This window comes from Microtus pennsylvanicus, chromosome 12, assembly GCF_037038515.1.
Source record: "Microtus pennsylvanicus isolate mMicPen1 chromosome 12, mMicPen1.hap1, whole genome shotgun sequence".
In the NCBI taxonomy this organism is placed as follows: Eukaryota; Metazoa; Chordata; class Mammalia; order Rodentia; family Cricetidae; genus Microtus; species Microtus pennsylvanicus.
The window spans coordinates 3,693,283-3,705,762 of record NC_134590.1 but is presented as its reverse complement, the minus strand read 5'-3'; the positions used below and the strand labels follow the sequence as shown (position 1 = coordinate 3,705,762).

Here is a 12,480-nt window from a genome sequence, read left to right as displayed (position 1 = left end):
ATGTTAAAAATAACAGAAAACCTTAAGGCATAATGATCCTTGTTACAGAGCCAGTTTAAAGAAAAGTAAAACTTCACCTCCTCCCAGTTCCAGTTGGCTGACAGGGAAGAGCATTGTTCAGTCCAGTTACTGTGTGTGTGAGCTGCACTCTTTGAGTAGCTGCTGCTTTCACACACTGGACTCCTGATGAGGGAACAGCACTCTGCAGCAGGCTCATCTCAAGCAGTCGATGCTCAGGCTCCCTCAGAGCTGTTCTATGGCCCTGTCTCCTCACCACATGATTTCAACCACAGATCAACCGTCCTTTCCCTCTCCAGTCATCTCCACCCCTTCTCTACTTAAACCTTCTCCAAGTCCATTTTGTCATGAAAAGTTGCACCAGAAAAAAAAAAACTTTTTTTTTCTTTACTCATTCCTGGACTTTAAACTTGTAGGATGCACTGGTGAAATAAAGTAGACAGGTGTGAGGAGCTCACAGGTGTGCTGAGTTTCTCTTTGCATTCCTTTAATTTCCTACTTGGATTATTCGTTATAGTTTCTCTAAATAAAAACTGGCCACTAAAATGGCTTTCCATAAGTAAAAACTTGTGTTCTACTTGCTTCGTTGAATATTTCTGTATGCAAGGAGAGTGGAGATGACAGACACATGGGAGGGAGCAGAAGATAAGTGTGGACTTGAGTAGAATGACTCAGAAATTCTTCACACTTGAGTTTCACAATTAAAATAATTCATCAGATTACCCGAATTATAGTGGTCTGTAAAAAACCTTTGAAGTTCTTAAATGAATGACGCATAATCCACCAGAGTTGATGCCAGAAAGGAGTGACATGCGTGATCTTCTCCAAGGCTGAGCTCCTCCCTGCCTTCTGTTCCCCCAAGAGCGGATCCAGTTCAGTTTTCATTTCCCTGTATAAGGAGGACTGGACATACATATTGGCTAATTTTTCTCTGACTTGGTGATGTCTCTCAGAAAGATCTTTATGTTCATCGGCTTTGGGACAAAAGTGGATAAAGACAAGAAATATTAGACAATAATGTAACTGATTTTTCTGAGACAGTATACATGAGTAAGACAGAAATTATGTATCAGTTTTTCTTTGAAAGAGTCTCATGTACTCTAGACTGGCTTCAAAGTTGCTATGAAGCCAAGGGTGAGTTTAAACTCTTCCAGGTCCTCCCGTCTCTGTCTCAAGTGCTGAGATTACAGACATGCACCTTCACACCCAGTTATGTGCTAGGAACCAAACTCAAGGCTTTGTGCATGTTAGGCAAGTAGTCTACCAGCTGAGCTCCATCTTCTGCCCACCAAACTTTGAGAAAAAGAGAAGTTACTCCTGAGTAATTCCTTCACAGATTAGAAAAGTGTCCCTAACTGTCCTGACTACTGTCATTATTCCATGGATACAGCAAACTGTATGGCCTTTTCCCTATCTATACCCTAATTCTTAACATAGTCTTCCTTATTTTATGGTTGTATTCTTAATATTCATAAAGAGTCTGGTTCCTGTTTCTGCCCTATGTGAATGTGCTGTGGGAAATGCTCATGTACACTGTAAAGATTTGTCACTTGTAGTGGTTTAATAAAATGCTAATTGACCTGTAGCCAGGCAGGAAGTATATTCAGGGCAACCAGAGTAGGAAAAGGCTAGGAAAAAGAAAGGCTCAGTCTGCAGTCGCCAGCCAGATGCAGAAGAAGCAAGATGAGAATGCCTCATTAAGAAAGGTAACAAGCCACATGGCTAAACATAGATAATATTTATGGATTAATTTAAGATGTAAGGGATAATTAATAATAAGCCTGAGCCAATAGGCCAACCAGTTTATAATTAACATAAGCCTCCATGTGTTTTGTTGGGACTGAACAGCTGCGGGAATGGGCAGGATAGGAATGTTCATCTACAAATGGCACCAAGTTTGGGCAATTACATCCACATAAAACCTGAGAGAGCTTGGAAAGAAATTCTAGACACAAAAGAACAGAGTTAAACATGGCTTCTTGGTAGCAGCATTTTCTAGGGTGGGCTCTTTTGCTAGAGGCAAAGCACATCTCCTTTAAGAGAGGCTTCCTGACTCAGTGTTAGCAATAAAAACCTCACTGCTTTTTTAAGAGATCCTTCCACCAAACACTTAAATGGTTTTTATGATCAATAGTTGGCATGCTTCTTGGTGGTGGCCTGGACCTAGAAACTCTACAGACTTGTGGGGGGGGGGGGTGGCTCCCACCAGTACTTTTGCTGTGGATCTAAACTCTCAGGAAGTAAAGGAGTGAGGCAGATCCAGTCACCAAAGCCACTGCTTTAATCCTAGTTATATCACTTAGAAAATTAAAGACTCATGTGATCAGAAAAAGAGAGATCTATAGTAAAGACAGATTCCGATAGAAAAAGAAAACTCTAAACAGTTTACCATGTGTTTAAAATTATATGTAGGCTTGGGAGAAAAAGAAAAAGGATAGAAAAAATTATTTGAAAAAGAGGGAAAAAATAGAGTAGTTTGGTGTGGTGGTGCATGCCTTTAATCATACCTAGTACAGAGTAAGCAGAGACAGGTGGATCTCTGAGTTTAAGGGCATTCTGGTCTACAGAGTAAGTTCCAAGACAGTCAAAGATGCACAGAGAAACCCTGTCTGAAAAAAAGCAAAAGCTAAAAATAAAAATAAAAATAAAAATAAAAGAGAGTTGAAAAAAACTAAAGCCATATAAAGATGGAAAATACAGAGAATCTGGTACTATATGTTATTGTGTTGTCTTTGTATTGTTTCACTGCTGATGAATGAGCAAAAGCTGCTAAAAGACATTTGATTATAAATGTTGCTCAATTAATTCAACCTATAAAATTTGAAAATGCCTTGACTTCAAAATTTAAGTGAAAAGATATGTTACTTTGGAGAAGAGCTTTTGCTTTTGTTTCCACAGGAAATGAGAGGCTGTGGATTCATACTGGGTTAAGAAAATTTAAGTTTGATCAAGGAAGACCCCCTGAAAAATCTCCAATGGGAACAGATGATCCAGATGATCCAATGTTTCAGAGCACCTCTGCTGCAGTTTCCTCTGTGTTCTACACCCAGAACAGCCTCAAGATTGCTGACTGATATGCTCCAGTCTCACAGAATACTCCAGTCAGGACTTGACAATAATGCTAAATTTTCTTTGAGTACCCATAAGATCATCAGTGCCCCCATTCAGCAGGAAGTAGCCTAGAAAACTATGCCCACATTGCCCAAACATGGATTATGGATGTTTGTCATTGTTTAGAGTATTGGTTACAAGTTGTTATGAATAACATGAGAAAAGTTAAACAAAGAAAATTAGATTCAGAGTTCTTGTTTTGAAAAGAAAAAAGTAGAAGTGCTGTGGGAAATCCTCTTGTACATGATAAAGATTTGCCGTTCATGTTGGTTTGACAAAATGCTGATTAGTCAGTAGCCAGGCAGGAAGTATAGGTGAGGCAACCAGACTAGGAGAATTCTGGGAAGAGGAAAGGCTCAGTCTGCATTCACAAGCCAGATATAGATGAAAAAAAAAATAAGAATACCTCACTGAGTAAGGTACCAAGCCATGAGGCTAAACATAGATAATTATTATGGATTAACTAAAGTTGTCAGAGCTAGTTAATAATAAGAATGAGCTAATAGGCCAGTTTATAATTAATATAAGCCTCTGTGAGGTTTTTAGGGACTGAACAACTGCAGGACTCAGCAGGACAAAAATGTCCATCTACATGAATATGTATGTAAATGTATAAACTGCCAAGTATCTCATTTTTAAATGTTATAAACAAAACCAGGAATGTTGTCATAGCCCCGTAATACCTATAGTTTGGAGGTGATGTAGAAAGAGCACACATTCAAGACTAATCTGGTTAAATAAGAAAACCCTATCAAAAACAATAGAACAAGCAACATGACAATCAATAGGTACTTTTTAACAGAAATTTCCCTTGTAACAATATCATAAAAATATTCTTTTATAAGTTAAATTAAAAATACACAGCACTAGCATACAGTAAAGTCTATTGGCTAATTTTAGATACTGAATTAGCATGAGATACATGGTTATGTTTTAGTGAAATCAATTAGGCAAAAATCTGTGACTCTAGAAGGCTCACATACCTTCGTGGCCATCTTCCTCTGTGTTTAATAGAGAAGAGAAACCTCCATTGATGATTTCCAGGAAGAAGTCTGTAGGGTAGTTGTGGGAATCATAGTTGTAACCTACAAAGAAGATAGTCTATGAAGATAAACACGAGGACCCTCTTTCAGAGAGTGGGAAAGGGGAGTGAAGACTGAATCTAAGAACTTCTTCCTCTTCTTGCCCAACCCCCAACAAATTGTTCTTTTCTATTATATATACACTCATAATATTTCAGCAATCTCTGCTTCATAGCCTATTGTATGCATGTATGTATTTATGTTGGTGCTATACATACATACATATATACATACCCATATATAATACTCAGGCATAGACAGAGTTGACATATCTATAGGCTCTGACATAAACATATATGTGTGTGTATACATACATACATACATACATATATTGTGAGAGTCATGGACCTAGACATAGACTACACATGAACACAGACATGTAGGAGAATGGTGCTTGTTCTTCCCGGTGACCCAGCTAGATTAGACAGGAAATAATTGCACAGAAACTGTACTAATTAAAACACTGCTTAGCCTATTAGCTCTAACTTCTTATTTGCTAACTCTTACATCTTAATTTAACCCATTTCAAGTAATCTGTGCATCACCATGAGGTCGTGGCCTACCAGCAAAGTTTCAGCACATCTCTCCCCAGCGGCTCCATGGCTTCTCCTTCTCTGCCTTCTCCCTCTCTGCCTCTACCAACATTCAGTCCAGTTTTCCCCTCCTACCTAAGTTCTGCCCTATCAACAGGTCAAGGCAGTTTCTTTATTCATTAACCAATAAAAGCAACGCATAGAGAGAAGGACCTCCCCCATCAAAGACATGAACATATGGACATGAATATAGAGATAGATATGAACATGGATATACATGTAGATATTGATATGGACAATAACTTAGATATGGAGATAGACATGTACGTGGACTTGGACACTGATGTGGATCTAGATATGCACATGGATATAGACATAGACTACACATAGACATGGACATAAACAAGAACATAGATTTAGACTACATAGACAGAGATATAGACATAGGCCATATATATACATACAGACATACACACACACACACACACACACACAAACACACACACGGACTCATCTTGCGAAACAATTATTTTAATTTGGCCTAAATTTTTGTTGGACTCCATAGACCCACAAATCTTTACATATTATTAAATGACAAAGATTAATCAAAACAAATAAATAATATTGAGCAGCAATTATTTGAACCTATATTTGTAGTTAAAGATAATCAACAATAGCTATATTAATATTTCCTAAGATAAAATTGATGGCAAGAACCATCAAAAAATATGTCATTATCTAATCTCACTGTAAAATAAAACCAGACAGACCAAAAACATGAGTTCTCAGGAGCCAGACTTAAGCCACTACAGCTCTCAATTATCTAAACCTGAAGTGCAAAGTAACTACTAAGTAAGGTCTCCATAGCTCCTCAGAGTCAGGTCACATGAGGGGAAAACTGAAAATCACCATCCGCTATGTAAACAAGAACACGATGGTGCTGGACCTTCCCAATGTTGTTGAACTGATGGATAAACGGCCCTGAGCCAGCATGTTAGTTAAGAAGGTTACCACAACTGGGAAGCAGAACAGGAGACTCAGTAAAAATCTTGTACAACAGGCATGCTTACAAGACAAGAGAAAAGAAAAGAGACATGAACAGCAAAAAGTCTGTATTGCACAACTAAGAGAATCCTATAATCAAATTAAACAAAGGTATTTAAAATAAAGAAACCCATACACAGTAAGCCTGCACGAGGGTCAAGTAGCATTCCTGAGAAACCCTGTTCTCTCCACGTATCTCATGAATGAAAGAGATCTCACAGCAAAAGCCCGCCATACCTGCAGATGTGAAGTACTCCAAAGCCTCCTGTGCAGGCCCGTGAAACATGACTTTTCCTGAGGCCACTAAGGTGAGGCTGTCAAACAGTCTGAAGATGGAGTACGGGGGCTGATTAATGGAGAAGATGATTGTCCGTCCCCTCCTAGACATCCTAAGTTTAAAGAGGGAAAAATAATAAGTCACTGGACAGAGAGGAACCTTGAGATTATCGACAAAATATTTTATTCCTGAAGTTATAATCTAGGTTCCCATTTCAGCTTGAATTTTTCTTAAAAAACATCTTGTCTCACTTGTATTATGCACCTGATAGAGAAAACAAGCTCCAAGCTTTTATTTAAAAAATTAAGATTTCTAACATGTGGGGCGTCAGTATTGCAGAGTCCACTGAAGTGTTATTATTTAGATCCCTGTGCTGTCTTCTCAGACAGAGTCAGTGCAGGGAATCCATATCATGAACAGGCTGCTCAGGTGATTGACAGGTTCACCCAAGCTTGAGATGCAATGACAGAGGAAACATTACAGGTATGGTTGTATGCACTATTCCCCTCAATCATTCACACTTTCTGTCTCTTCAGGAATTGGCTTTCACTGTTCTATGATGTGACTCATATTCCTAACCACTTACTCTCCTGATAAACACTGAAGCAATAATCTCATTTTGATTTTCATAGTTTAGGCATAAGGAAAATCTAATAGAATTCCCCCATTCTGTTGTTAAGGCTCAAAATGTCAAGCAATAGACCAAGAGGTCAGCTAGAGAGGGTCAAGCCTGAGACTTTATTATTCATTTAATTCCATGATGGGAAAAAAAATAAGCTGAACTACCATTTCAGAAAATCTGAGCACCAATAACCAAAAACTGTTCAAAACTTCTATGAAAATGTCTTCATAAAATATGGGTATGATGGCATATCTGTAACATTCTAGCACTTGGGAGGATCTATACGTCAAGGCCCATCTATGCTATGTGAGACCCTGTTTCAAAAAGACAAACAGAAAGGATGGATGAAATAGAGGATGAGGGAAAGAGGGAGTAAGTAATAATGGTCAGAAATACTAAAAGAGGGAAGAACATAAGAAAGGAAGGGAGAGAAGAAGGGAGGGAGGAAAAATGTGAGGGAGGGAGGGAGAGAGGGAGGGAGGGAGGGAGGGAGGGAGGAAGGGAGGGAGGGAGGGAGGGAGGGAAAGGAAAAGAACATGGTAAGTGCACATCTTGAATTCCACCAGGACAAATGGTTTGCATAGACAATATAATGGCAGAATAATGGGCATGATAACTGATTATTTTCTTTGAGAGACTATTAATAAACCACAAAATGAAAAGTGCAATTTTATATCATATTACCCAGCAACCACCAGCCTGACTAAACGATAAAGATTCAATACAAGAAATAAGATTACTCAATGGGTAAAGAAACGATGCAAAGTCTTAAGACCCTAGTTCATTCCCCAGAACCCACTTATTTGGATGGAGGAGAAAGTGAACTCTTTGCGTTCTCCTCTGACCTCTACATGCATGCTATACAAGTACACATGTACACACACACCAAACAACTCAAGCACACACAAAATAAAAATGTTTATAAAAAGAATTCTACCACTAGGATGCACTTCCAGGAGTGTTGGAGACATAGGAGATACAGCATATCAGGGCCTGAGTTTACTCCCAGAATACTAGGAGAAACCACACTTGGGATGACCCCATACAATGCACTGACTACCCATGGCATGAGACACAGGGAAGGAGGGTAGCATTCCATACTGGAAAATGAGCAGAAACCTCATCTTAAGGTGTATCCTGAAGCAGAAAGGAAAAGGGACAGAAACAGAAGGTGGTGACACCTGAGGCAAGAAGGTGACATAGGCTAGATGATGGCAAGGCCCCAGCTGTTGACATCATCACTGGGAAGGTACAATGGTGGAGTGATCTTCATTCCTTGAGGGACAGGCAACAGTATTTAGGGTGATGGACCATGATTTCAGAACAAAACAAAGAACAAGGAGAAGGAAGGAAAGACAGAAAGGGCTGTAAATTCAACAGCCAGGAGCTTATTTCATGGGAATGGGATAGTTCTTACATAGTTCTTGGGATTAGTCAGTCGGTTGTAAACTCTGTTAATTCTAAAATGTGCAAAATCTAACCCTTATAAATTTTCTATAAATATTTCATCCACAGACTTATTTTGTGAGAGAATAAAATATCATTCTTTTTACTATATTCTTCCCCTTGATCAGGACCTAGACCTTAGGAATCATTCCCTCAGTCATCACATCCAGGGCTAATCCCAAAGTTAAACCTACTTACTCTATATTAAAGCTATACAGAACACACCAGTTGCTAGCTAAGGAACCAACATAACTAAGCATTCTGCTGACACTTAACACCCCCACAGAGCAACTGTACAACCTTCTCCATAATGTATTGCTCTGCTCTAAACTCAGAAGTTTTCTCACATCCGTCCCTTGCCATGGAAATCCTTAGTCGTTACATTGGCTCAGGTGGTCTAGGCAATCTACTCAATACAACCTCCCTTCAACTGTGAATGTGAAGAGCAGAATTGTAACCTTCCAAAAACCCATTTGTTGAAGACTTCACATCTAAAAGCTTAAAATGTGGATATAATTGGAGACAGAGTCTTTAAAAAGGTAATTAAGTTTCATGAAATTACTAGGGTAACCTAATGTAACTGGTGTCCATTTAAGAGATCAGGGCATAGACACGTAAAGAGAAAGAAGATACGATGAACAATTAGCGACTTAAGTCTCAGCAAACAAGGCCTGTGAAGACCTTAATATTTGGCTTCCAGAATCCAGAACTGTAAGAAATTTAACTTCTATCTAGTCACCCACACTATGGTATCTTTGAAAGTGTACTACCAACTTTTCATCCCCTCAGACCACTGGGTTATAGTCAACTTGATCTCTTTAATGTTCCAGACACATCAAATATGCCATGTCACAGAGCAAATGAGTTTTCCCTCCAGCCCGCACTCTGTTCAGATCTCACCCACTCAGCTCTCTTGACACTGACTTGAGTGCTATGGGGACATGGTATGGGGACATGCTATGGGGACATGCTATGGGGACATGCTATGGGACATGCTATAGGGACATGCTATGGGGACATGCTATGGGGACATGCTATGGGACATGCTATGGGGACATGCTATGGGGACATGCTATGGGGACATGCTATGGGACATGCTATAGGGACATGCTATGGGGACATGCTATGGGGACATGCTATGGGACATGCTATGGGGACATGCTATGGGGACATGCTATGGGGACATGCTATGGGGACATGCTATGGGGACATGCTATGGGACATGCTATGGGGACATGCTATAGGGACATGCTATGGGGACATGCTATTTAAAGCAGTGCTGCACCTTCACCATAGCCATCATTCCCTATGCTCCTGTCTCATTGTTCTTGATGTGTATTCCTTGTTAGTGGAGTTTTCCAGCTAATAAACAATGAATTCCATTGCTTACTTCTGAATCTCCTGCACCAAAAATACACACATGTGATCAGGTATTAAGTGAATAAAACAATGTTCCTTTAGCACTTACCTTCTCAGGACTGAGATGACATCAGTAGAAGTGTTCAAGCTTAAACCAGTGGTGGGGTCATCCAAGAACAAAATGGGATGCTCAGTGACCAGCTCCATGGCTATACTGGTCCTTTTCTCAAGCTCTTTAGAGTTAGGCTAAAGCAACAACAACCATCATTATAAAAAAGAACATGAACAGTATTTGTCAATTGGTGAATGAGCCTATTCCAGCAATAAAAGATTTTGTTCTATCATTATTCTGACAAGCAAAAATATTACCACCTAGGATAAGAAGGGGATTTTCTTTTTCAAGTGAGTAGAAAGACTCAGGTCAGACTTGACATAAAGCCTGTGTTAATCTCTGTCTAAAGAACAAGAAAGACAGCACAGGAGAAGAAGAAGTATCTGTAGTAATTCATATGTTGTAAAAAACAAACCAACTAAACAACCTAGGGCAATGAATAATTATTCTTCTAGAAAAGAAAGCCTGAGCCAGGACCTCAGCCACTCTGGGCATGAATCCAGTAACTCTGAGGGAGGAGGCAGGAATCAGAGATCTCTGTGGGGCCAGGCATGAGTCTGGGACCACAGAGGGAGTAGGCCTAAGCGAGGACCTCTGTAGGTCCAGGGGTTGGTCTGGGACATCAAAAAGAATAGGCAGGAACTTGAAACCTCTGAGGGTCTGAACATGAATCTGGGACCTCTGAGGGAATAAGCCTGAGCCATGTTCTTTGTGGTTCTGGGTATACCCTAGCCTGAAAACTCCAAGGCAGTAGACTTGAACCAGGGACCTTCGCAGGGCCAACTCCAAGCCAGGGACTTCTGCAGGAGTGGATCCAGACCAGGATTTACAGAAACAGGTCAAAGCCAGTAACCTAGGCCAAAGTAGGCCTGAGGCAGCAAGCTCCAAGGGAGCAGAGCAAAGCCCAGGAGTACTGATCTCCAGGAACATGGAGTAACCAATGGGGTACTAGAACTGTGGCACTGACTGTAACATGAGGAACAACCATCTGAACTTTGGATTCACTGGCACCTAGATTAACCAACAGAATCTCAGACAGCCCCAACCACACCTAGTAGAGGAAAAGATGACTAGAAAGGGTAAGAACATACATACAACACCACAAAGAGCAACACAACACCAGTAAAATCTAAAGATCCTACAACAGCAAGATTTGAAGATCAAATATAGATAAATCAGAAGAAACTGACCTAAAAAACAACTTCAAAAGAATGTTTGAAACTCTTAAAGAGGAAATGAGAAATTCTCTCAAAGAAATGGAGGAAAAGGCAAACAAAAATTGTAAGACATCAACAATCCCTTAAAGAAAACCAAGAAAAAGCAATCAAACATATGAAAGAAACTATTCAAGATTTGAAAACTGAAACAGAGACAATATAGAAAACACAAGTCAAGGGAATTATAGAAACAGAAATCATGAGAAAATGATCAGGAACCACAAATACAAGCATGAACAACAGAATATAAAATATGGGAGAGAATCTCAAGCACTGAGAAGAATATAATAGAGAAAATAGACTCTCAGTTAAAGAAAACATTAAATCTAACAAAAGCTTAACCTAAAATATACAGGAAATGTGGGACACCATTAAAAGGTCAAATCTAAGAATTATACATATAGAAGAAGGAGAAAAATTTCAACTCAAAAAGCACAGAAAATATATTTAACAAAATCTTAGAAAACTTTCCCAACCTAAAAAAGATATGTCTATGAAGATACAAGAAACTTATTGAACACCAAATAGAATGGATCCAAAAAAGATCCCTCACCACATAATAATCAAAACACTAAACATACAGAGTGAAGAAAGAACATTAAGAGCTTCAGAGGAAAAAGGTAAACCTATTAGAATTATACCTGACTTCTCATTGGAGACAATGAAAGCCAGAAGGTTGTGGTCAAGCTTTATGCAGACCTTAAGAAACCACAGATGCCAGCCCAGACTACCATACCCAGCAAAACTTTCAATCACCATAAAAGGACAAAACAAGATATTTCATGACAAAACTAGATTTAACCAATACCTAGCCACAAACCCAGTCCTATATAAAATACAAGAAGGAAAATTCCAACCGATGGAAGTTGGTTAAACCAACAAAAACACAGACAATTGATGGTCTCATAACAGCAAATCCCAAAGGAGAGGAAATGCACAAATTAACATCACCAGAAATGACAACTAAATTAACAGAAGATAGCAATCACTGGTCATTAATATCCCTTAATATAAATGGACTCAACTCACCTATAAAAATGCACAGGCAAACAAATTAGATATAAAAACATAATCCAATGTTCTTTTGCATACAAGAAACACATATCAACCTTAAAAACAAACATTGTCTCAGAGTAAATGGTTTGGAAAAAAATATTCCAATCAAATGGACCTAAGAAACAAGTGGATATAGCTATCTAAAATCTAACAAAATAGACTTCAAGCTAAAATCAATCAAAAAAGACAAAGAAGGTCATTATATACTAGTCACAGGAAAAACTCATCAAGAGGAAATCTTAATACTGAACATCTATGCCCCCAAATACAAGGGCACCCTCATATGTAAAAGAAACACGTCTAAGTCTTAAATAAAACCCCATACATTAAACCACACACACTAATAGTGGGAGACTTGAACTCTCCCCTCTTACTACTGGCAGGTCAATCAGACAAAAAAATGAACAGAGAAGTAAGAAAATTAACAGATGTTATGACTCAAATGAACTTAACAGACATCTATATAATATTTCATCCAAACAGACCTTCTCCTCAGCACCTCATGGAACCTTCTCAAAAATTGAACAGTAACAAAACAAACTTCATCAAATACAAAAAAAATTGAAATAACTCATTGTATCTTATCAGATCACCATGGTTTAA

At 38.9% G+C, this 12,480-nt stretch overlaps 2 protein-coding genes across 3 annotated transcripts in view; both read right to left on the bottom strand.

Annotated features, from left to right (window-relative positions):
• The window catches only part of LOC142832680 (ATP-binding cassette sub-family G member 3-like), a 158,955-nt gene that overhangs the window by 131,480 nt on the left and 14,995 nt on the right, over positions 1 to 12,480 (bottom strand). The window lies entirely within an intron of this gene.
• The window catches only part of LOC142832679 (ATP-binding cassette sub-family G member 3-like), a 49,989-nt gene that overhangs the window by 22,514 nt on the left and 14,995 nt on the right, over positions 1 to 12,480 (bottom strand). For both annotated transcript variants that reach the window (XM_075943359.1, XM_075943360.1), the window contains exons 6-9: positions 9,602 to 9,738; positions 6,026 to 6,177; positions 4,113 to 4,214; positions 742 to 992 (exon numbers count right to left, since the gene is read on the bottom strand). In XM_075943359.1, coding sequence (XP_075799474.1) covers positions 742 to 992; positions 4,113 to 4,214; positions 6,026 to 6,177; positions 9,602 to 9,738 — 642 coding nt within the window. The remainder of the gene's footprint in view (positions 1 to 741; positions 993 to 4,112; positions 4,215 to 6,025; positions 6,178 to 9,601; positions 9,739 to 12,480) is intronic.